This window comes from Abramis brama (genome assembly GCF_963993115.1).
Source record: "Abramis brama genome assembly, chromosome: 6".
Classification (NCBI taxonomy): domain Eukaryota; kingdom Metazoa; phylum Chordata; class Actinopteri; order Cypriniformes; family Leuciscidae; genus Abramis; species Abramis brama.
In genome coordinates, this window is record NC_139968.1 from 18,745,098 (window position 1) to 18,772,286 (window position 27,189).

The 27,189-nt window shown below is 37.6% G+C and overlaps 1 protein-coding gene across 2 annotated transcripts in view; it reads left to right on the forward strand.

The window, feature by feature from the left end:
- The first annotated feature begins 12,908 nt into the window (after positions 1 to 12,908).
- Positions 12,909 to 27,189, forward strand: part of nr5a2 (nuclear receptor subfamily 5, group A, member 2) — a 57,863-nt gene continuing 43,582 nt past the window's right edge. Inside the window, exons 1-5 of one of the 2 annotated variants that reach the window (XM_084116678.1) lie at positions 12,909 to 13,172; positions 14,634 to 14,756; positions 16,870 to 16,988; positions 19,054 to 19,195; positions 23,915 to 24,609. In XM_084116678.1, the coding sequence (XP_083972804.1) occupies positions 13,118 to 13,172; positions 14,634 to 14,756; positions 16,870 to 16,988; positions 19,054 to 19,195; positions 23,915 to 24,609 (1,134 nt within the window). In that variant the 5' untranslated portion in view covers positions 12,909 to 13,117. The remainder of the gene's footprint in view (positions 13,173 to 14,633; positions 14,757 to 16,869; positions 16,989 to 19,053; positions 19,196 to 23,914; positions 24,610 to 27,189) is intronic. The other variant, XM_084116679.1, reaches the window with a different exon arrangement.

The window sequence follows — 27,189 nt, forward strand, 5'->3', positions numbered from 1 at the left end:
ACGTTTTGGACCAGGTTACCCGAGTCTGCCAAGCATCTCCCTTTAAGCCCAATTTACATTCAGGACCCCTGAAATACTCCGTCCAAACTTCCGTCAAACCCAGACTTCTTTGGGGAGACCACATCTCAATCTGCTGTCAGGAATTGAATCTGAGGGAGGGGAAAATGTGATTGTTTTCTTCGTAGGCCCAAATTGAAGACGCATGTTTGATTCGGGAAACCTTCCAGATCTAGACGAACGGGTCGGCTGCCAAACAGGAAGAAGAGGCTGTACAGAGAAGGAAGAAATAAGAGCAATCTTCAACGCAATGCTTTGCCCGCTTGAGCCAAAACAAATACAATCTCACGGACCTTAATGACATGATGTCAATAGTGCGGCTCTTCAGAATGAAGACTTGAGAACATGATACACTTTACTTTAAATAAGCATTTGAGGTTTCTGTCAGAGCCAATTGGAAAATGAGTATCTTTTGTTTACAAGTACATATTCCATGGCACGTAATGTTTAAAAAGAGTTTCAAATTATTTAATCTGCTTGTAATGTATGTTATTAGATGTTATAGTGAGTTAAACTGGTCTATTAAAGGAATATAATGGGTTCAATACAAGTTGCACCCTAAAATTTTTAAGTACAATCTACTTGGATGTTTAAGTCATTTCAACTTAAATGACATTAAACTGGCCTAAAAAGATTTGTTGAATCTTGTATAACATAAAAAAGTTATTGCTTAACTTATTTTGATGAGTTAAAGCAATGTAAATCATACATGACTCCAAAGTTTTTTAATATAACTTTAAGAAACAAATTCACAATTATTGGATGTGAAGTTGCCATTTTGAAAAACAAAAGTAGCCATTGAACGAAATTGTAATAATGAGATATAAGCATAAAATAACAAGAAATAAAGTTGAGAAAAATTATGATATTTGAAGTCTCAACTGTTAAATATAGTCACGATTACGAGAATTAAAGTCGCAATTGAAAATCGGCTTAATAGCTTGTAACTCTTGCAGTCTTAAAACCACTGTAAAATATGGATTTCAACAGCTTTACAGCTCAAATAATACACAAGTTTTAACAGTAGAATGATGTAAGTGCTTTGATAAAATCATAACCTTCACATTTATGCTTTTAAATCCTCCAAAAATGGGCCCCTTTCATTTTTAGTAATCGTAACAGTGATTATTTATTTATTTTACAAAAGTGTTGTTGTTTTTAGCATTTATATATCAGCAACTATTATATATCATAGTTAACTGTTTTTGAAACCATTAGGAAAGTGAAAAGAAAATTGTGGATTTCCCTATAGTGCATAAACACATACATTCATAACTTACAGCTGTTAACGCCTCCGGTAACGAGCCATGCTCTGTCCCGAGACAAACACGAGACATTATGAGTCTCTCAACATCTCCCCTGCGTCTCTGAGGTTTACAGTAAGCGCTGTGATACAAATCTCCCAGGTCTTTCCCGTCTCAAAGAAGCTCCCAGCCAGAGACATGTTATTCTAATGGGTTAATGATCGGCTCTCAAGTTAGAGTGCCATTAAACGCAGGGCAAACTGTATCTCTTTCTGTCTAACACACAAGCACACACACACACTCAATCTACCCTGGGAAGAGTGTAGAGGGCTAATTGATGAAGATTCTTCCCTATCAAAACGGCTCACCATCATAAATGCCATTCCAGTGTGTCGCACTGTTCAAACAGTGGCCCTGTGTTAATGGTTAGGTAGAAGTATTTGCTTTGCATTAGTCGGTACCTGAGCCGGCACAATAGTGACCCTTGATGATAGAGGAAGCAGACAAAAAGAGGATGACTAAATGGGTCTGAGTGCAACAGAAAGTCCTACCGCTGCTTGTCTCTCAGGAAAAGGTCAGCAAACATTTCAGCAGGTTAGACACCAATCATTCCTTGATGGCAAGATTGAGATTACGGCCTACTTTTGCTTGAATTAAGAAATAAGAAGTAGCACTTATTTAAAATAACACTTTTATAAAGAAATAAATGCAATTTTAACTAACTTTAACTAATTTTAACTAAAAACGCTTTAGACAAATATGGCGTCTGTTTTTGCAGAGTCAAACAAAACCTGGACTGGAGTATGAAAGAAAATGGAATGGATATGCAAATAAACACAATTTGTTTTTCATTCATTCCTTCTTTTTACGAAGATGCAAAGAATGTTCAGGCCTATACAATACAATAAATATTGTGTTCGGCGTTTAATGTAATGGCTAATAAAACAAAATAATAAATAAATAAATAAAATGTCATTAATTTTCCATATACAATGGAAGTCAAGGTACAAGTACATTTTTGGAGGATTTAAAAGCATATTTAAAAAACTTGCATTTAGTCTTCTGTGAAAATTTTTTACTATTAGTATTATTATAATTTCAATTGTTTTAGAGTTTACAGTGTTCCATTGTAATTGTGAGGTAAAACTTTTAAAATGTTGTACAACTGGTTATATCTTTATACACAGAAAAGATTAGTAAGTTTATTAGTTTTTAAAAATCATGTTAACACTCATATTGTTTATGTCTTTGGGCTATATATTGAAATGGTGAGTATTTTAACATTTACAAATTGGCCCCATTCACTTCCATTGCAAGTGTCTCACTGTAACCCAGATTTTTGCTTTTATAAGTTGTGAATATGAAAAAATATAGGCAATCACATTTTCAGCGCATAAAATCTCAAGTTTTTTTGATTGGTTTTAAATAAAATAAAACCATATTGTTTGTTTAACTCAATATTTAGAGTTTCTGTTGTTGAAACCAATCTCCTTCATTGTATTAACTAAAATGTTTAATTTCAATGAACTCAGCATTTTAAGGCAACCAGGTAACTTAATTTTTTATGTTTTCTGAACCACATTAATTAGCTAAGTTGATTTGACAAAAGAAAAGTTGTGATAACAAAATATGAAAATATATTTTTTTACAATGTGGCTACCACACAGTTTTTCTATCTTGCACAATGTGAGCTGTTAGCAGTATAAGAAAAAGTGAAAATATTATCAAATGTGAAAAATATTAATAAGACAAATTTTCATTAAAATTATATTTAAGTGCCAATTGCTTCCTTCCACTAGAAGATTCTGCAACCAGAACTATATGTTTTATATACTCTTTTAAAAAGCAGTTTATATATCCCTTAACAGATTCTCAATACAATCAACATGAAGTGCTAACGAGGAACCAAATAATGCACAAATGCGTGTTGCATCCAACTCCTGAAGCCTCATAAGAGGGCACGTCATGCCACCTTCCCAGCCTGATGTATTGATCCTGGGCTGTTATGTGCAATTAGCTTTTATTAGACCTTACAGTTGACACAAGCAGATATCATTGGAAATGACAGAATGGATTTACAATATTGGCAGGGTGATAATTGCCCTTCTAGGGCTGTGCAAGTCCTTGGGAGGCAACAAAAAAGGAATATCTTAATGTTTCCCTGATGTGAATTGAGGAGACTTAAGAGGCTTCTAGTAGCTTCCTATCAGTTCTGAGTCATTAGCGGAGTGCTGGATCGGGCTATTGTGAGGATGTAAGATGAGGCTTTCGTGCTCCGTCGGCTCAGGTTTTCCGTTCTGCTCTGCTAGGCGAGGGGTGGGTGTACGGAGGGCTATTGCCCTGCGCAGGGGTCAGGTAGAGGCGACGGGGCGGCCTGTCAGAGGAGCTCATTCAGCTATGATTTAAAACAAACATGGTGGTGTTCAGCAAATTGAAAAGGATTTGGCCTGTTGAGTTTAAGGGGTTATTACAAATAAATAAATGTTAAAAGCGTTATTTATTTAAATGTTATTTATTTATTTTATATTTAAACAATGTTATTTGCATAAATCTTTATCGTATTTTTGCAACTTTTTTCAGAATTGAAAATACAGCGAGGACAGAAGATAACAGGGAACTGACTGGAAATCTGGAAATGTGTCAGCTCAAAATGTCTTCAAATGTAAAAACGGTTCAAATATTCAGCATTTCAAATGTAAACCCCAGACAAAAGTTAAATACAGCCTAAATAAATATGAAAAAAACTTTTAATTGGTTATAAATAAAACAAGCTGACTGGTCAATGACCAGCGAATAACACAAAACATTATTATATATATATATATTAATTTTTTTATTTTTTTTATTATTATTTTATTTTTTTTGCACGCTGTGAGCTGCAAAAGAAAAGTAAAAAAGTATAGTAAAATTTTATTATAATATTATTACAAAATATATAGTGCTGTCAAAGCGATTAATCGCAATTAATCACATCACATCACATCAATCATATTATATAGGCCTATTATAATATTTGTTTACACAAAAATTGTTGACACACACAAGTAGGCTACTGTCCCTCTTTACTTAATATCTATCTATAAGTTACAGAAACGTCTGTCTGTCTGTCAGTATGTCTGTCTGTCTGTATGTCTGTTATTCGCATATCTCTCGAACCGTTAGTCCAATGGATTTCAAACTTGACAGGTGTCTTGCTACGGGCACGAGTAAGTGCAGTGCCAAGTTTGACGTTGTTTGGATTAGAAATGCAAAAGATATCGTTAAATATATCGGTAAAAGAAGCACACACTGGCTTTTGCTCTAGCCGGTGGCCACTCCCCCTCTCACACTGACATGAGTGAGCACAGCACAGCACAGGACCAGAGACAGAGAGGGTTGAAGAAAGCAGCGGAGATTAAGGGTGTATTCACACCAGGAAAGTCCGATAGTTCACTTGCTTTGGTCCGGACCAAATACAATGTTGATTTTTTTTGTTTGGTACGGTTCGCTTTCACACTGCTCTTTTTGCAAGTGAACCAACATTTATAAACAAAACCACACGTGTGCTAAGGTCGTCTATTCATTCAAGGAATTCTCAAGCAGGGAAAAGCAGGAAGTGCAAAAACAGGCTCAGCATGGAGATATTTCATAATGCAATATTTGTTCTTTTACTGATTTGGTGTTATTTTCTACAAACGCAATATGAAGAAACTATAATGAGCATCATATGATACAATCTATACGATGTTGTAATTAGGATTTTGCGAAGACGAAGATGTGCTGCAAGACGGTTCTGGCGGAGAGAGCACGCTCTTAACTGATAAAGTTCAAACATTATTAAAAACAAGTGAACAGTCAGTAATAAAATAAGAACAAATACACAAATTACAAGCAGAGATAAATACTAAATAACGAAGTTACAAAGTCTAACAGTAGTATTCAGGTAGGCTACAGAAATTTTTAAGCCTAAATGTAAAATAACACTATTTGTTCACTGAAGAAATTAAATATAGTTTTATCTTTATTAAAGTTGTAGTTTGTTATTTTATTAATATTAATAATAACACAGACAACAGTAGGAATATTGGGTGTCTGCTGTCACTTTAAGACCGAATGCATGGACCGAAAAAAATTACAAACATCAACTATGACATATTACCGAGAAAAACTTGCCGAGACGGTTAGACGAGTTTTTAACATCTTTCTGTGTGCATTGGTGTCCGTTCCAGGGCAAGGAAACGCAAAAGAGGAATCAATTCGATGTTCGAGGGCTGTCTGAAACGCGTCTCTCTCTCTCTCTCTCTCTCTCTCTCTGCGTGCGCGCACTTCGGGTAACGCGTGAGTCCCGATTTTCACCTCTTTTGCGTTTAAAATTGTTTGAACACGTCCAAATGATAAACTTTCACTCTATGATGGTTAAATTTAGCAGTTAATCCGCGAATCACATGCTTGCCGAACCGTGTGGCAGCTGGTCCGGACGGATCACAGATTAATGTAGCCTATAGGCATTTCATCACCCCAAATTACATAGTAAAAATCTGCCCCTGTCAAAAGAGGCGGAGTGCTTTTTGCAATTGGGTCGGTTCATGTTCACATCTTAAACGAACCGTACCAGAGTTCGTTTGGAACCGTACCGAGACCACCTCTTCAGCTGGGTCTCGGTTCGGTTGTTTGGTCCGCACCCGAGTGCGATTGCTGTATTCACACCTGCCCAAAAGATTCGCACCAAGGGGGGAAACGAACTAACGAACTGTATTTAGTGTACCTAATACACCCTAAGGGTGCTTTCACACCTGCCTCGTTTAGTTCGGTTGAATCGCACTAGAGTTCGTTTTCCCCGTTGGTGCGGTTCGTTTGGGCAGGTGTGAATGCGGCAATCGCACTCGGGTGCGCACCAAACGCGGACCAAACAAGCGTACCGAGACCTCCTGGAAGAGGTGGTACGCTTTCAAACGAACTCTGGAGCGGTTCGTTTGTGGTGAGAACGTGATCCGACCTCGAACAGAACCAACTGCCAAAAAACTGCGCATTTTTGGACTAAGCCAGTTGCCGTAGTCAGCTGCGCTGTGCATTATAGGATGAGGAGAAATGTTTGTTGACAGTTTTTCAGCTCGCGGACAAATTTGGAGTTTTTAGGAGGTGCGGAGCCTGATAGAAATTATTATTAACAATATTTTCGAACCGCATCCTCGGTTCATTCTCAAATATTATTGTTTGTCTAAAGTGGTGTAGACAAACTAATAAAATATGACCAAGCATACAATCAGCCCACGCAGTCGTCTCTCCATAGTAAACAGCGGCGTGTTGTTGTCTGCACGTTAATTCTGACCAAACGAAGTGCAGTTATGGAAATGCGTTCCGAGTGATGTGGATGTTGTCACGTGACTGTATTTTGGTTCGTTTTATCAACTCATAAACTGATTCGGACCAGAGCGATCAGTGTGGTGTGAAAAGGAACCAAAACGCCTTAAAAATGCTACAAAGTATAATTTTTCGCCCTTGGTCCGGACCAAATGAACCGGACTACAGATGTGAAAGCACCCTAAGTAGTTTTCTCGGAGTTCACTGTGTAGCCTGCTCCCTGAATCGTGTAGTTCAATTTTCCACATTTATTGTACGTCATAATGTCAGTATCAGTATTTGCTGAACTTTTGCTGTGTAATTGTAACAATGAGCACTCAAACACACCAAACAAACAATTACTAAAAACACACACAAAAACTGATTTTGCACGGGCATTTTGCACTAGTACAAATAAATTGTAAGAATATGACTAATAGGCTGCTGATAAATAAACAGTAGGCCTACGAGGTTAAGCTATTAAATAGCAGTCCCAAACTCGTTTTTGTTAATACAATCTTGGTATGAGCCACCACAGTCATTTAAAAATAAACAAAATAACCAATAAGTGGCATTATGGGGTTATGGAAACAACCGTTACCATGGTGATACACAATACTTACAAGAACTGTTAAAGTGAGTGCAGGCTACGAGCGCAGTAAAACAACTGACAGTAGGCCTACGTGAAATTTCGTTTTTCTGAGGTGAGAGACTTTTTATTTCGTATCAAGTTATGAAAATAACGATAGAATAATAACACTGACATATAGCCTGACAACATCTCATCTGACCGCAAATACTGAATCTGGACAACGCGGTTTTCTTTTTCTAATTTAAAACGTAACTACGTTGCATGCTTGTAGTTTATTTTGCGCTGTATATAATGAAGCGATATACAGCGCGCTCCGCCGCAGTTGCGCGTGCAATTGAAGAGTGCGCGCTACTGCAGTAAGTTATAGCGGCTGACAGGACAGGAAAGTCCGTTTTTCAGCATACACTTAGGCCTACGTCTCTGGTAGTTCCTATTGTGCTGGGTTCTCTTAAGTAGTCGTGGTTCGCCTCTAAACACACCCACGCAGAATATTGTAAGCGGCTTTTTTTTTTTGGTAATCGCGGTTTTGAACGATTTCGTAATCGTGGCACCCTTACTGGTAATCGCGATTAGAAATTCGATTAATTGTGCAGCCCTAATACACACACACACACACACACACACACACACACACACACACACACACACACACACATATATATATAATATATATATATACATGTATTATGTAACCAAAAACGTTTCTGTTAGATAAGATTAATCGCGATTAATCGTTTTGGCAGCACTTAAAATATAATATTACTAATACATTTCATATATTTAAAAAAGCTAAAATTTTCACTAAAATGTTATTTTATTCATCAAATTCATTAAGCTCAAACGCAACTGTGAAATGTGACGAAATGTGAGCCCGATTCGAACCTAGATTTCCCACATGAGCACCATGTGTCAGCTCAAAATGCCTCAAATGTAAAAATGAATACGTTTGCCATGTCAAATGTATTATTTTTGCTTTGCTATACTCATCGCCCCCTTTCGACATTTCAAGCATGTTGTTTCATATTTACAACCATAATGTTATACTTTTAGCCATTCAGATAATAATAGAGCAATGACTGAAAATAATGGGGTGGGGGGAGGCATGACTGAAAATGTGGGCCTGATTCGATCCTTGATTTCCCACATGAGCACCAAAACTCAATGTGTCAGCTCAAAATGCCTTCAGATGTTAAAACGTTCAAAACATACCTCATCCATTTACTGAAGAGTGTGATACAATACGTTCCAAACACACGTTTTACATTTGCAGCCGTATTGAGACCTCTAGAACTCTAGGATCAGGATCAAACCCGATTTCCCATGTTGTCGTTTAGAAAGTGTCAAACTGTGTTTTGTTTGCCTCTCGTGTGCTTTGTTTTGGTTTTCGTGGCGTCCGCAAACACCTGACAGAACCGCGAGTACTATTGTTCCACGAAGCTCTTGAAAATAGAAGCATATAGGAAGCAATGAACAATGACTGTTGCTTGACCCGCTAATGGATCCAGCAGCTTGTTTTCTCTCGTTTTTCTCTTCCTCTGCCAGAGAAGACGAGGAGAGAAACCGAAGAAAACATATGGGGTTTAATTAAACACGGACAGTACAGATCCGATCGGACAGGAGCTGACATTCCTTTTGCTGGGAACATGCGTGCTGCAGGGGTACAGTGCAGGAATGCTAATGCAAACACGTCGTAGGTAGAAACACGAAACAAACACGATAAGAGGACCGTATGACTCAGAGATGCCGTGGCACACATCCCAGCCCTTTCCCAGGCTCCGGGTGCTGTTTACTCTCCCAACAATACCCGACAACACTCGCTCTCAGTCTCGACTCTCATCTCGGCCATCCCCTTGTTCTTACTGTTCATTGATGACAGCCACAGAAGGTCAACAAAACGACACACACACACGCTCGTTTCACTCATCTAACACTACACAAAACAAAGCGTTAGCACTGTCACAGCAAGGAAATATCTACCGAATCCCAACATCCCACGCCCTTTGGCTTTTTTTCCATCATCTCCTCATGTAGGTGCATTTCAACGGCTTTGAAGCGGAAGCGTGAGAACATGCTCATCGCATTTTACGCTTCAAATGTCAACATTATATCACACGTAAGGTTTTTAGGCACTATTAGAACTACTTATCGACAGGGGTTCGGATGGAGCAGCGCATCAAGTAATGACCCATCAGTTGACGAGCTTTGTTGTCTTGTACAATGAAATATAAGTGGGAGAGCAAAAGGAAATAGTTTTCACTATAGCAATCATGTCAAATTTTAACCTTGGAATACAATAGATTAATTAAACTATTATCTTGGTGAATTTGCACATTTCCGCTATGATTTCATGTTAAACATAACTCTGACTGGTCGTTGAAAGCAAGTTAAAATTAGCCAAAAAATGTAATAAACAAATATGGAAGGGAGATGTTGAACATTTTGAATGATGGTCGTCCCAAATCGGTGGAAATGGGTGGTTTGTTTGGGTGCAGATTCTGTGACCTCAGCACGTGTCCAGTGATACTGCCACAGATTTTTAGCAGAAAAAGAAATGCGTCCAACCTCGTTTTTACTGAATTATAAAACCACATCATTTTGGACAATGATTTTAATAGTACAATAAAATTGAAACTATAGTCATAAAAATATAAGGCAGCATAAGGCTTAGAGGCCTAAGGCCTTAAAGCATAAGTGCTAGATGGCAAAGTCACCAATGTGACTAATTAAATTACTACTAATAATAATGCTATATAAATATACATACATACATACATACATACATATATATATAGCCAGTTTTGTTAAGTATCCTCGCAACTAAGTTAAATTAAGTTCAAAAATTAACATAAATGGTTGTGAGAAAACAAAAAGAGTTAATCCTTAAAACTGCAGGTCTTAAAGTGACAGTAGCCTAATAAACCTGCTGTCTGTCATTAAGGATAGTCAAAGAACAAAAGAAAAAGAGCTCTTGACTGAATAACTTTTGTAGCTTTAATAAGGATTAATCTATATTTAATTTATAATTTATACAGTTAAAACTGTGAAGTGTTTGATAACTTCATTTGATTTCTGTATATATCCGTTAGACCTACCTAAAAATCTTAAAGCACTGTTTACAAGGTTACATGGGTCAAAAACATGAAAACAATAACTTTTTGTGCATTCTGAACTGGTCTGACGGGGCCAAAAGAAAAAAATGAGCCCTGATATATTGAAGGGCAAAGATAAATGTGTCATTTATTATAATGGGTTTATGTGAAGATTGTTTAAAATTCACTTAAATTACAAGTTGTTAAACTCTAATAAATGTTCAAATTTATAGCTTTCAGTTATACTGCTGAATTGATCAAATTGATGATACTGGCCTTCATCCATAAAAAAAGATGCCATTAAACAAATATTTAAAATACTGTTTCAATATGTAAAAGATTAAATATGAAATTATTACAATATAAAAATATATTAAAAGCTTTATAGGTGCTATTAATTACAAAATTCTTTAATCAGTTGACAGCACTTTATATATATATACACATGCCAAGATTTTTTAATTTATTTCAAAATTATTTAATATGTCTGAATACATATATATTTCGTCAGTTAGGTAGAAGAAGAACAAATTTTGCAAGTCACCACATCATTTTAGCAGATATAAACATGTCTCATGACTTGAATAGATTATTAAGCATGTCTGGCAGTGCAAGATGCCGGTTTCATTAGCTCCTGAAGCCCTCTTCACCACGATTGAAGCCTTGACCCCAGCCCTGCTACACTTAACCATGTTTTATTCTGCTGTAAAGACCTCTGTGTTTAGTGCAGGGGTCCATCCAGCATCGTAAAACACGGCTGAAGGGAAAAAAGAGAGCGGGGACAGGGGTTAAGTTGACAAATCCCCCAGCTTTGAGCCTCAGCGGGCCGGTAATCTCTCTGGTAAGCAAAGAGCTCTCAGGTACCCCTTGTGTTATCAGCGCACGTCCACTTATGGTAGTCAAGACGGCCTCACTCTGTTGTCTTCTCCCTTGTAGCTGCTGTGGGACAGTGACATGAGGGTCATTAGGTCCCCGCGCTTCAGTCAACAGCCCTGTGTTTGCCAGGCCACTTGTCCCGAGACTCTTTATCTTTTGTCGCCAAATTTAGATGGCATTGTTGCCCCTCAACTTGCACGAAATTGCTCTTTTGTGTAGAGCGCTGCAGATTAAGTGAAACCGAGAGAGAAAGAAAAAGAGAAACATTTTTCATTTTGAAGATTTAAATCTGTCTAAAGAGATCATATCTTCAGAAATTATAATTTTAGATAGATAGATAGATAGATAGATAGATAGATAGATAGATAGATATAAAGTCTGTCTATCTATCTATCTGTCTGTCTGTCAGTCTGTTTATCTATCTATCTATCTGACAGACAGATAGATAGATGGATAGACAGACTGATAGATAGATAGATAGATAGATAGATAGATAGATAGATAGATAGATAGATAGATAGATAGATAGATAGATAGATAGATAGATGTATCTATCTATCTGTCTGTCAGTCTATCTATCTATCTATCTATCTATCTATCTGACAGACAGACAGACAGACAGACAGACAGACTGATAGATAGATAGATAGATAGATAGATAGATAGATAGATAGATAGATAGATAGTCTGTCTATCTATCTATCTATCTATCTGTCTGTCAGTCTGTTTATCTATCTATCTATCTATCTATCTATCTATCTGACAGACAGACAGATAGATAGATAGATAGATAGATAGATAGATAGATAGATAGATAGATAGATAGATAGATAGATAGACAGACAGACAGACAGACAGACAGACAGACAGACAGACAGACTGATAAATAAATAGGTAGATAGATAGATAGACAGACAGACAGACAGACAGGCAGACAGACTAGATAGATAGATAGATAGATAGATAGATAGATAGATAGATAGATAGATAGATAGATAGATAGATAGACAGACTGACTGATAAATAGATAGATAGATAGATAGATAGATAGATAGATAGATAGACAGACAGACAGACAGACAGACAGACAGACAGACAGACAGACAGACTAGATAGATAGATAGATAGATAGATAGATAGATAGATAGATAGATAGATAATCTTTATATATATATATAATAAATATATAATAGATTAATATAATTATAAATAATACAATTTATACATTTTAATAAATAAATACATTTAGGCCTCTGTAAAATCACCTATAGTATATGGAACATAATACATATCGGAAGTTTGTTTGCATTTCTATTTATTTACATCTGTGAATAGGGGAGGGCCTGTCTGTGACTCCATCCTGGAACATCTCCAGGTAAATCTAAATGTGTTATCCCGCTGAACACGCGTGTCCGGCCTGATAGCCACACATCATATAAAACATGCTCTCTGCGCGCTGCTGTTCGGCAGAAGCAGTTCAAAGTTTGCGGCCCTGTATCAACCTGCGCTCTTTTGATCTTGCATTTTACCACCTGTCTTATTTCCATTCAGTCATTGCCTCGGACGGCAGTTCTAACTCTCTTCACCTCCGGTTAATCATTCCTCAGTCCTATCTGTCCGCTCTGGCTTATCTATCTGTGTGTCACTTTATAACTGGCTCTTATCAATCTTGTCGAACTCCACGTGATCTGGGCAAACCTATCAACCTCAGAAGTTTTAATATTGTTGAGTAGGTGAGATATGCAGGTTTAGTGCAGGTCACGGTGAGGGGGGGGGATGAGGGGTGAGTGGCGTGTGTGAAAGTAAAGGGAGAGATGTCAAAAACACCTCACGGAATCTGGATGAAGCTTATTGATGAAGCTTAAAAAGTTTGGAAGAATGGAGATGTCCTGTGGGATATAGTTGCTCATGTGGATCACTGTTGCTAGAAATTCTGTCCTATGTCCACTAGTTTTGAGAGTGAATTAGGACAGCGGGACTCCAGTAAACACTTGGGTAAGTAGTATATTTGCTATGATGGAATGACATTCATTCATTTTCACTGTAATATCATTCAGTGGTATTTAGATTTTATTTATTTTTAAAAAACAAGGATGTAGGGTGTTATATATCGCATTCGCATGCAATAACATAAACGGCATTTTAGGCTTTTTATTGTGCCGTTTTGTTACTGATAAGCCGGCTGAGAAGCGGAAAAGAAGCGGAATGTATTAGGCTAATAATAATAATTTTGAAGTAGCACTAAGATTTTATTATTGTTATTATAGAATAATAGCCTATTTAATATTACATAATATGATAGTCTATAAAAGGAAAATATTTAAACTTTCATGAACGGTGAAATGTTTGAAATATAAAGGTGTGTGAGATCGAAAGGGAAGGAAACTAAAAATCGAGTTTTTAACGGGTGTAAGAATGTGTGTGAGTTTGTGTTGATTGTCTGGCGTATGTATGTAAATACTGCGTATGTGCCAAATTTTCGTTATTATGCCGATGTATGTTATCTTGTCATATGTTTTGTCTAGATGATTTTTAGGATTTTATTATCTCTGTTGCCATGATAAAATCACTATAGAACTCACATTTTTTAAAAGCGTTTCTTTCATCATTTTTCGCCAAAATATTTTAGGCCTACATTAAAATACAATTTAAATGAAAGAAATATAAAATTACTAAATGTTTAAATAGCCTATATAAAATAAAACAAATGACAAAACTATTATTTTCATTGTACAATTTCATACACAAGACATTTAGCCTACTAGTATTTCTTGTTCTTTCTTTTTCTATAAATTCAACTTTAAAACACCACAGAGCATTTAAAGAGCATGTTAATGCCATTAAGGAGGCTGTGATCGCGAATAAATTAAAAAGTCAATTTTAGAACAAATCTTGTGTCATTTTGTCCTGCGTTCTATTACCGTTCCTCTGCATCAATATTTTTTTGTACACACAAATATTTCACCCTCCGGTACATCATCACATACCTCCCGGTGCTGCAGTTATCAGCGCTGCGTGTCTCGTAATGTTCAATTAGTTTAGTTTGTCTGTGTTTGCAAGCGAACAGAGAGCGGAGGCGCTGATTCTCGGGCTCGATTCTGATTGGACGAACGCGTGACGCCAGCGCACCGAACTCAGCGCTGATTGGTCGACGTGGTGTCAGTGCGGCGTAACAAAGCAGCGAGGAGCCGTTTGAACTTCACAGATAGAGCGACACAGAGCGCGCGGAGGAGGGGCTCGTGCGAAGTTCCTGACAGTTCGCGCACTCCAGTTTAAAGACCAGCATCACAGTCGCTGCAAAGACCACCCGAATGAACTTACACAGCTTGTGAACAACTAGCAGAAAAAAAGAGGGGCAGTCGAACTCAAGCAGTCTAGTAGATCCACGCGCACAGGATTAGTTTCGGACGTTTGGACGGTGTTTTTGAGAATCTCTGGTGTTCCTCTCGCGCGCAGGCGGAGCGGCGCGTGCTCATCATCGGCTCAGCAGAGCTGTCATGCTGCCTAAAGTCGAGTCAGAATCTCTGGGACTCGCTCGATCGCATGGGGAACAGGGGCATATGCCTGGAAACATGCAAGGTAAGCGGCATAGATGTCAGATAATGTCCGCCATGCACCTTCCTTCACTCATGCACATAATATTACGCCTCACCAATGTCAGATATTTTTACGAACATGCATTGCATTACATGCCACACATATAACTTAAGTTTAGCATTAGAACTAAATATTTGCGTTTACTTTTACTATAAATTACTCGCACTTAAACCGCGTAAAGATACATTTGGAAACAAAGTAAATTGCGGTGCAACAGCAGAGCGTGAATTATTTTGAGCTTAGTGAACTCAGACAAACTCAACATGATCTGCATCACCTGCCAATGAATTTGCTCTTAGTATTTACAACAGAAGGGGAAAACGAAACCATAATAATGACTATGACAGAGCTAACATTAATCTGCTAGTCCAAAATAGGACAGCCTATGTCAAGCTGCACTTTTTAATAAAGGTTCCAGTTAGGACAGAATAGATTTAGAAAACCATATCTGTACTGGAACCAATACACATCTGAAGAACCAACCCATAATGCAACTTTTTAATCTCCAAAGAATCATACAGCAACTCGAGAACCCCGCGACAAATGATTGTCTCGTAAAGAAGAACGTTTATTTTTTTTCAAAGAGCGTATTTACAGTCGTAGAAAACAAATTGTATCTCCACGGGCATATAAGTGTCTGGAACACACCGATTATGCTCTATTATTATACTCGAGCAATATTTTTAAATAGGCTAGGAGAGAAATTCCAAATAAAAAAATTCCAGGTGAGAAATTCGTGGAATGTTCTGCAGTTTAAGAGCTTTTTTTATTTATTTAAATAATGTATTTTCAAATTCAAATATTTAAATGTTGTTCTATTCTATTTTACGTTGCTCGAGCACACGTTATAAAACAAAGCCAGCGTAAGCCGTTATGAATAACGATTTGTTTACAAATCAAAGAACGTGTCAGATCGGCACGTTTCAGTCACATTTTAAAATTAAATAAAAATTATGGAATTATCGACGAAATGAAAATGCTTCAGACGAAATGCTCGTGGAAATATTTATTTTACATAAATGTCAGCCGTTTAAAAAACACACTAAAAAAAAACACTTGTTGCGCTTCTGCAAAAATAAATTTTTGCACATATTGAACTCATGGGCATATTAGAATAATAATGAGTAATAATAAACGAATCCGTTCTGTTTTATAGCTTAAAGTTTTGCTTTACAGTAGCCTAGATATTTCTTTTTCAAATTAAGTTCTTTTTTTCCCCTTCACATTTCGGTTGACGTCAAAAACACTATGTGGAAGCTGATGGTTCTATTTAGAACGCTCAAACTGCATGACTTCGTCCATGTTAATGCTAATTAAAAGATGAAGATGAATTGAAATGAGAACATATTTATATTCTTTATAGAGAAAAGAATAGTCTCAGATAGACAAAAGACATAGGCTATAAATGTTTTGTTGTGGTAGCACTACACAATACTCGTGTATTTACATGTTGTTTTGCTTTTATTCGCCTCGTGGCTAAACGTTCCACTCCAACGCGAGACAGCAGCCTCTCTCTCGCGCTCCCTCACCAATTTACAAGCCATCATGAATATTAACCAGATCGAAACTGAAGTTTTGCCCTGTCTGCGACCAAGACCCGATTCAAAGCTTCGGCTATTTCCCAGAGACCCAAAACTGCATATACTTCCAGAAAATTCACTCTTAAGGCTAGGATTTTACAAATCTCACCATTTGTGATTCCTCTACTTTTGTTACTTGTTTGCAAAACTGCAGGCTATACGTTGAAGGTATCGGAGATATATAAAAAAGGAACTATTAGAATATTTAAAATACAAATATGTGCTTTACACGCCTAAAAATAAAGGTTCTTCAAGCGTTCAGGAATATTTTCTCTGGGTTTTTGAGCTAGCTATATGGTTGTTTAGATATTTTAACAGTTCTTGACTTGTTTTTTAGGTTCTTCAGATGAGTGTGCATGTTTTTGGGTTCTACTAGAAAAGTAGCCTATCTTTTTAAATAAACATTAAAAAAGTTCTCCCATCACTTTTTAAAATAATTACAAAAACATATGTGTAACATGGATTCTGTGATGTGAATTGTTACCCAGTACTCATGTTTTGATTGTGATTTTCAGCCCCCCACTTTAAAATGATGGACTACTCTTACGACGAAGACTTAGACGAAATGTGTCCAGTGTGTGGAGACAAGGTGTCCGGATATCACTACGGGTTACTGACCTGTGAGAGCTGTAAGGTGCGTAACATCAGCTGTTTTTAACTTCTCAACTGGTGGGTTGTCGTGACCTACAAACGGGTCCCGGGTCTGTTCTGATAAGGTGGAAAAACAATTCTAAGTGCAAATAAAAAGCGCATCGATGCTCGAACGAACTATATCATTTTCCATTGTTAGAGCAGCAAAATGAATTGCTTTGTCTGTTTTTAAACGAGAGAAGAAAACGCTTTCCACAACGCTTTTGTTGTTGACCTCAAAGGCCACTCAAGTGGTATTTTGAAGCAAATTCATCTGTTGACAATTGGCAAAATGTTGAAAAATGTCAAAAAAATTGTTCTTGAAAACCATATTTATTATTTAACTTGATTTTAGGGACATATTTATATAAATATATGTACAGCATATCTATAATTGTAATGTGTTGGGTTGCCACTTGATGTCCAAAACCAGTACAACTGATCTAATGTGCTCCTGTTATTCATTTTTTAAACCAAGTTTGTAAAAGTCCTGTTTTTTATTTTATTAAAAAACAAAATTAGTGTGGACTTTTCCGAGTTATTTTTTAGCATTATATGGGATGGTGTTATGCAGGCTGCGTATTGAGTAAACAAAGAAAATGTTCTAAATGGATATTTTGGAAAACCCAGAGTCTTTGACACACACACACACACACACACACACACACACACACACACACACACACACACACACACACACAGTACTCTTAAAAATAAAGGTTCCAAAAGTGTTTTTTTTTACAACAATGCTATATAAGAACCATTTTTGGCCTTTTAACTTTTTTTTTTTATGGCTAACTAAGCCATTTTTTTAACTTGTGTAAAGATCATTTTAATATAGAGAACCTTTTTCCACTATAAAGAACCTTCCGTGGAATAGAATGTTAAATGTTCTTCATGGAACCATCAACGTCAATAAAGAACCTTCATTTTTAAGAGTGAAGCACAACATGAGAAAATGATTTGCCATTTAAAACCATCTTTTTGAGTTTTGACAAAGATGATATTATCATTTAAAAGAATTTAAATGTAATTTTAAATTCCGTTTATGCTTTTAATATGCTATATTTAAAGTTTCTTACATATTTAATTTCAAGTTTGACTTGTTTTTATGATATAGCCTACATTCAAGGTTAAGCACTTTATGTTACAGCCATGTGTGTGTGTGTGTGTGTTATTTGAGTTCTGGCCAGTATTGATCCTTTTAGTTTTAAATGGGCTGGTCTCCCTACGGTGTTGATCAAGAATAAGTTAATGCCGTTCTTCGTTTGATTCTCTCCTGCCCTGAAAATGAATTCAGAACAGTTGCAGGTGGAATCTTGTAATCCTACGGCTGTAAATTATGGATATAATTTATTGGATTTTTTTTTTTCAGTTTCTTTTTTGCTTCTGCAGTATGAATAATAGGATCAACAGGAATTTATTTGGTAGACATTTTGATGTTTGCATGCCCCTGATTGGATGTTCAAATTAAAATATATGCTTTAAAGAGCAAAATTAGTCAAAGGTGAAAAACGCTACCAAATCTGAGTTTCCTTTCGCACTGAAAGGTCTTGTTTTCTTCTAGCTTTTATGGCTTGCACAGCCTCTGGTCATAATTACTCCAAGAGGAGCTCAAGGAGAGACTTAAAATATGTAGTATTAGTATGTCACAATGCTAAATGCGGGTGAAGGGGATCTTTATATTAGCCAGGATATCAAGCGGGTCACTTAAAGTATTTTGTACACTCTCTGGTCGGCATCTCACATTTCTCAATCTGTTTCTATCCAGCCCCAGCCTGTATTTCTGTTTGTTCATGTCAAGTGTGTGTGTGGGTGCACATGTCAGTTTTTGTGTGGGTGTGTGTGTTTGTGTTTATCCAAGTGAGCATCGACTGCTGAGGGAGCGTTTCTCTGCCCGTGGCTCTACTTTTATACGTGTCTACTTGTGTGGCAGTGTGTAACACCTCTTTTTTTCTGTGTGAATGGAATTTTTTTCATACGTGTGTGTGGGTTGTCTGTGGCTGAATAGCACATTAACAAACACCGGAGGTCAGAAGTTTGACATCTTCATTCACCTCTCTCTGCAGGGCTTCTTCAAGCGCACGGTGCAGAACAACAAGCGCTACACATGTATAGAGAACCAGAGCTGTCAAATAGACAAGACCCAGCGGAAACGCTGCCCCTACTGTCGCTTCCAGAAGTGCCTCACTGTCGGCATGAAACTGGAGGGTAAGAAGTCTTTTTAGTTCATCCATGCATTTCTTCCTCTAACTGAACACAGCTTTAGCTCTTTAAAGAGCATTTCTGTCATCACTTACTCACCCGCAAACCCGTAGGATGTTCTTTCTTCTGTGGAACACAAAAGGAAGGATGTTCTCACTGCTCTTTTCCATTAAAAAAAATGATATGACCAATAAGGTATAAAAAAATGTACATTACTTTATCTCATCAAAATAAGTTAAGCGATTTTCAAGTTAAAAAAGATTCAACTCATTTTTTTTAGTCAGTTTAATGTAATTTAAGTTGAATTGACTTAAATAGCCAAGTTGATTGTACTTAAAAATTTAAGGCAGTAATTTATTTATTTTTGACTAAAAAAAGTGGTACATATGAATTGTGCACTATATTCCAAGTCTTCGTACAGGAATAGACAAAAATATAAGTCATTATTCACTTTTTGGAGCTTGACAGGAAAAGAGCAGCGTGAACATTCTGCTAAACATCTTTTTTTTTTGTGTCCACCTGAGGAAAGAATGTCAAACAGGTTGGAAATAACACACAACCAACTACCATCTAAGAGTTCCACATGCTTACTACACGATTCTATCCTCTTAGTATGTAGATGTACGACTGTTAATTGTTTAACTGCTGGAGGGCAGAATTTCTAGCAGTGTCGTTTTATAGCTAGCTGGCTTTGATTTGCTACCGCATGCTACCAACAGGATACAAGGCCCTCCAGCGCACTGTCAGACCCGTCCAAAGAGATGAGCGCTCGCTAATACTCCCCACAGGCTTCTTCTGATTGCTAAGGAAAGCTGCAGAGATGGAAAATGTTAACCAAAATGCTGTTTTGAATACAAACCGCAGCAGTAAGCTTCATGCATATCGCTTGAAAACAGATCTACTGCTAATGGAATTATATTTATTAGTATAAAAACGTGCATAATCGCAAAATTTTGCGTTGCACTGATGGCTGATTTATAATGTAATAATTTAAAGTTGTTTTTAATATTTCAAAAAATACAATATATTAGTAACAATAATAACAATAAAAATAATAATCATATATGCCATTATTCAGGGGCCTCAGGCCCCATGAATGTTAGTGATGGACCTGCAATCCATGACTTATGACATCATTTTGTCACAAAATTTATCATGTACTGTATGACATTTTGTTTTTTTTAAATATATTTTATATATTAAATAAAAAAAATTAATAAAGCTGGACCCCCCGACTAATAGGTAAGCTATAAATTGTTATCATTATTATTATATGTATTTTTTTCCAATTCTTAAATCTGCCATCAATTTTATGACAAAATGATTCATTAGTGATGGACCTGCAATCCATGACTTATGACATAATTTTGTCATTAAATGAATGGCATTTTTAAGAATTGATGGATAATTTTTAAGAGTAATAAAGTATAGTTTTCCTATAAGTTGGGGATCCTGCGCGACATGTAGTGATGGACGTACCGGAAATAAATGCTTCAGTTTAAATCTTTCTTTATGTATTATCTGAAGCTTTCAGCAAACAGATTTGAGTGCAATACTCGCCATAATTGTGCAAGTAGCAAAACAAAACATTCATATCTGTGTGACACAGACAAGTGGCCTTCCATGTCTCCATGGAAGCTCCATTATCAATACAGATAAGGAAAGGCTGCTGTTTTAAAGTTCTCAAAAAAGCACGGGAGAGCGTGTTATGTCTTCCTGGGAAGGCCTGTAATTATCTTCCTTTATATATTTGTGGCTCAGTTTCAGATTAAGAAAGAGAATCCGAACTTTCTGACCATCATATAATCAGCATCGAGCTGAGGAAGTGAAAAGAAAGCTCCATAGCCTTGCCTGTGCGCTTATTCATTCCATTCGAGCCCAATGTTGTGCACAGTGGAGCGTAAAATAGTTTAGATTTCATCAAGCGTCTGTTATCCATATTAAGCACCTTGATGAATCTGACAATCTGGCACGGCTTTACTGTGGATATTTACTCCACGGTTTGCATTGCGCACTTTGTCATTTTTTGGGGCTGAGACTTGTTTGCCATCTCCAGCCTCTGGTGGTGGCGGCAGCAAGCTGTCCCATTACTTATGCATAGGTATCATAGCTATTCATGTGTGCGCATGGAACGACGCACCTTTAGAGTAGAGCTCCGGCGGACATGACAAACTGTGTGTCAGGAGCCGGCCAAGGGAGGCATTCATATGCCTGTGATAGGACAGGGATTCTCGCCCAAGCAACGCTTAATATTCCTGTATATTAAACACACATAAATCAGACAATAAGCAGCGCTCGAATCTGCCCAGACGGGCCCCCGTCTACAGAGACGCAAAACACGCACAAACAAACAACATCTATGGACTGCCAATTCAAGTAAATTAGATCAGGCAACTGCTTTTATTACCAAGGCAATTGCTTTCCGCAAGCCATTTGAATAAGTCACAAATTGGTTTTATAACTCATGTGTACACATACACAGACTTGCTCGATACAGGCTACAAACACATACAGAATAGATATACAAACTCACACAGTTTACATAAAAGAAACAGGCTGTGTTCGAAATAGAATACTAGCCTACTACATACTGAATACTGAACAATGTATACTATCATTTATACAAATCGTAGTAGGTGCATTATTCTGCAATAAATTATTGTTCCAAAAAGTAGTATGCTATCTCATCATGTTTAATGTTGAAAATAAATGTTTATTTTGCATTTTGATCAAATTTCTAGTATACATCTTTGGAATCCCAATTAAATTCAATAAAAATTTAAATTGCTGCTGATATTGTTTTAGGTTAATTTATCACACTGTTGCTGAATTCAGAACAGCATACTAGTATACTACTTTTACCACATCTTTCTGTGGCAAAAATAGTAAGAGTAGTATGCAAGTATGCGGTTCTGAATTCAGCATAGGAATTGAAGGTCAAGATGAACGCATTGCATTGTGGGATATAGAGCATGCTATTCAGGGTAGTGTGCTTTTTTTGTAAATGTAGTAGGCTGTTCTTTGCACAAAGTATATACTACAACAATAGTAAGAGTGGTAAGGTAGTATGCTATTCCGAACATAGCCAGAAACACAGAATGTCATTATACGCATACTGAAAATTATCTATAGTATAAGTATGCATACTACATACTGCAACAATAGTCAAAGTAGTATGCTGTTTCAAACAGCCATAAATGCATAGAAGGTTATGCATACTGTGCATAGGATGCATACTATATGCTGCAACAATAGAAGTAATATAGCAGTATGCTATTCTGAATATTAGAAGAAATGTAGTATGCGATTGTATGCATACTATATACTGCAATAATAGTACAAGTAGTATACTAGTTCAAACACAGAAGATCATTCTATCATTCTATTAGTAATATTGTAGTATGCTATTTTCAATATAACTAGAAATCCACATGCAAAGCAAATGTATTAGTTTATAGAAAATTTGCATACTATGCATAGTACACGTATTATATACTGCAGCAATAGTAGTGTGGTACTATTATGAATACAGCCAGAAACACACATAAATTCCCTTGTCTTGTGCCAAAAAAAATCAGTATGACATGCATGTAAATAACCTTGTTTAATTAGACGCTGTGAGAAAAAAAATCTTATCAGAAGACAAAAAGGAAGAGGGGGAGGGTGTCAGACAGAGTGTGTGTGTGTGTGCGGGTTGGGGTACGACATGCATTCATGATCTGAGTCGCAGGTCTAATTGTGATTTCCCATAAGGGCCGACTATTAGTTTCCAGATCATTAATTACCCTGTTGCTTGGGAATCATTAATAGTTAAACTTACCACAGTTTTTCTGATTGGATACATTTTTAACAACCACATCACCACAAAATCACCACCCCCACCCCCCAAAAAAAGAAAAATCTCCTACCAAGTTGCCCAGGAATAATTCTCGGATGTTACGAGAGCTGTCAGCGGGATCGCTCTGGCAACACTTTGCCTCCCCTCTCTCACCAGATCAATCAGATCACACACATAGTGACAACCACACACACACTCACCGCTGTGACAAAGACCATTAAAATCACTCCCAAGGCAGCTGTTGGACGGGGGGTTTTCTTTTAATTGTTTAATTTTTTTAAGATCCACCGTTCGTGAGATATTACGGCTTAACGAGCACGTTCACGCTGGTCAAGTCGCACACGCGTCTACAAACGCATGCTCTCCGCATATGCTGTGTGTTTAACACCCTGCTGGATCCTCCAGCCATCCACCTGCCTACAACGTGGAGCATAAAAGAGGAATAATTAAGCATAAATAATTAACATGGGACCCAGCAGACGAAAGTGGAGTCTACTGCCCTGTGGCGGGGATCAGAGTCACTTCCGGGCAAAAGGCGCTCTCTTCATTTATTTGCCATAATGATGATCTCGTCCGCTTGACTTTGTCTCGCTTCAGTTTAATATTGAATCATTAGCATCGTTTCTCTCTAAATTGTGTCCTCTGGCTTGATTATGCTGAGTTCGCTCTAGGTCTGGCTTTGAAAAAACGGGTCAATTCACAATTCAAATTCACACATGAAATTTACACCGATTGCTTTTTGCAAATAAGCAACTGCCCTAAAAGCATGTGGCCAGTTTAATGGCTTCTCTGCTGTGGTATAGATCAATTGAGACTGCGTACCAAACTTCAAAACTTCTTTCCGATGAATTAATAACCATCTCATGTTGTGTTTTACCTTTTATAAGCTGTGAGGGCCGATCGAATGAGAGGAGGTCGCAATAAGTTTGGCCCCATGTACAAACGAGACCGGGCACTCAAGCAACAGAAGAAAGCCTTGATCCGGGCCAATGGACTCAAGCTGGAGGCCATGACGCAAGCCATGCAAACCGTCCCAGCGGACCTCACCATTACCTCTGCCATTCAGAACATCCATTCGGCCTCCAAGGGGCTTCCACTGAGCCACCATCACCACCACCACCACCATCACCACCACCATAGCTCCACAAGCGCAGGCCTGCCACCTGCAGACTTTGACCGCAGCCCCTTCGTCACCTCGCCGGTCAGCATGGCCATGCCGCCGCACCCTGGAGGACTGCAGGGCTACCAGCCATACGGCCACTTCCAGAGCCGCACCATCAAGTCAGAGTACCCCGACCCCTACACAAGCTCGCCGGAGTCCCTCATGGGCTATCCGTACGTAGAAGCCTACACGGGCGGATCGCCGCCCAGCTTCCCTCACCTGGTGGTGGAGCTGCTCAAGTGCGAGCCGGATGAGCCCCAAGTGCAAACCAAGATCCTAGCATACCTGCAGCAGGAGCAGGCCAGTCGAAGCAAGCACGAGAAACTCAACACTTTCGGCCTCATGTGCAAGATGGCCGACCAGACACTGTTCTCCATCGTAGAATGGGCCAGGAGCAGCATCTTCTTCCGGGAACTGAAGGTACGTGACGCTTTCGTTGGTCTGAAAAGAAAGTCAAGTTTGGTGGTCGTAATCTTCAAGTGATCTAAATTAGCATTTTACATAGCGTTGTGAATCGGCATGGATGTCTGTTGGCCTAAAATTCAGGACAATCTGGGAAAATACCAGAATTAAGTACTGCAGTTTAGTAACAATATGAGACTTAAGGACCGTTCACACCAAGGGCGATAACTATAACGATAACAATAACCATAAAGTTTTAATAATCGCTCTTATTCTACGGGAACTACCCGTAGACACAGAGGAACGAAATTGTTGGAATCACTTTCAGAACTGATGAATGATTAAGAATATTAACAGCCAATCAGAATCTTTCCTCCTTTAAAGTGGCAGATGAGGTGCGTTGGTGTGGATGCTAATATACCTATCGTTATAGCTAGCATTTTTGGTGTGAACAGGAATTTACTCATCAAGTACACTTACACCGTGTCCTAACCAGATGTGACGTGACACCGTGACGTGATAAAAGGTATCTTTTCCATGTTAATCAGAGTTTTTGTCCTAACCAGCCAATCGTGCCAAGCGTGGCGATACGCAACGATTCTATTTTAGAAACGGCAACATACAAAGCATGACAATGATAATCTCAGGCATTGGTTATGTGCTTTATTTAATGTTAAAAGCATCTAATGTGCGTTTGAATATCATTTTGCGTGACCTTTATAGCCATACTGAAAGCGACAATGGATAATTCAGATCTTGAAAACAAATTAAAGGATTATTTAAGGTTCAAAGTGTCAACTCAATGTGAACAAAAATCTGTATTCTATGACAAAGTCTTTCAGTCACTCGGTATGTATTTTTTAATTATGTTAAAATTGTGTAATAGCTATTTATGAATTTGATTATGTACGTATTCAGAGACTCCGCCCACACGCTCTTCTGATTGGCTGTGATTTTTTGATAGATATTGTCACGTTGCGTAAGGTGTGGACAAACAAATTGCTTGTCGCTGGAATCTTATCGCAATCACGTCTGGTTAGGGCACGTGTTAGAAGAATATCATGTTTTTGATTAATCTTATTTACGGTATAAAGCATACATTTTTCTCAACACTACAGTGCACTAGTTGAAGTATTAATATGAATGAGACAAATGTTCCCCTTTGACAGGACAGCTAATTAGTTTTCCATAAATAATGTCTCAAGGCTATTTGTGAGGACTTTTTGGGATGGCCTGAAAAATACATAGTGTATTTGTGTTAGTATTTCGAATGATGTATTGACACACTGATCTATAATTGACGATTTACTACACCAGCTGAAGAGGCCAGTCTGGTGTCATTCATTTTTTATTTTCACTTGTTTTAACCTTTTTTTCTCTATACACATCTGCCTGACAGAAATATTGATGGGATTGAGAAGACTGTGAGGGTTTTAGTAACTCGTGCATGTCTGCCTTTGTGAAAGATTTTGGTCGTGAGCATGCTGTATTTTACCCGCCCGTGACATGTTTTGATATGCCACTGGGAAATCTGACAGCACCCAATTCAAATCATTCATTTTGTGCTCGTACAGCTACAGGCACCTTATTGTTTTCCTCTCTTTACATTCAACAGCTCATGAGATGGACTAGAATGCATTTATACTGAGGATTGACCATGACTACATTTGAAATATGTAGTAAATTCTGACGTTGTTAATACTGTTGATACTGTCAAAATAATGTCATGTGAAATAGAAAATAAATACTGTCATACAGTACATTTCAGAGAACAATAACATTTTTGCTGTTTTCACACTAACAAATTTGTTTTCATCACCAATTCACCATCAATCAGATATTACATTTTCTTTAAACTATTAGATTTACATATAAAACTTTGTGTGCACAGTTTTTCCCCCAACATAATTAAATTATGCTGTTTTCAAAGCCGAATGTTACGCTCTTCCCTCTGCTCTTACCTATAGAGCTTTATTATCCATTCTCGCGCTCTTTAGCTCAAGCATTGTATTCCCACTTTAGCGTGGATTAGCATTTGTGTGTGGCTAATTGCTGTCTGTATCATTTACCTTTAATTGTGTTTGCACTTCACCTTTCGCCACGGTGGAGTAGCCTCTCCTTGATGTTATGACTACTTTCTCGCCCTGGCTAATTGTTTTGCACAATAGATGTTAAAAGAGACAAGGGCGTAGCTGTCGAATTTGACATTAGCAGTCGTAGTGTGGCGGTGAAGTTGTAATTAGCGCAGCTCTCATGTGCCCTCGCTAAATCATATGCTGGAGCGCTAACAGAAAAACCACAAACAAAAAAAAGGTAGCACTAGAAAGTCTGAACCCACTCCTGACTCTAATTAGCGAACACTTGTACAGCTATTGTTACCCACGGAGCTTTGTGATGCTGATCGAGGTTTATCCCACATAACGTTGTGGTTTTAACAAGCTTCATCTATCAAGAGCTCAAATAAAGCTGGAACATTAAGGCAAGAGATATATATTCAGATTTAATGGCATAGAAATGGAGTAAATGGATGCTGTGAAAAGCCTCCCCTCACATTTATGTAGCTATATTTCCTAGAATGTGAATTTAGTGAGTTGTGGA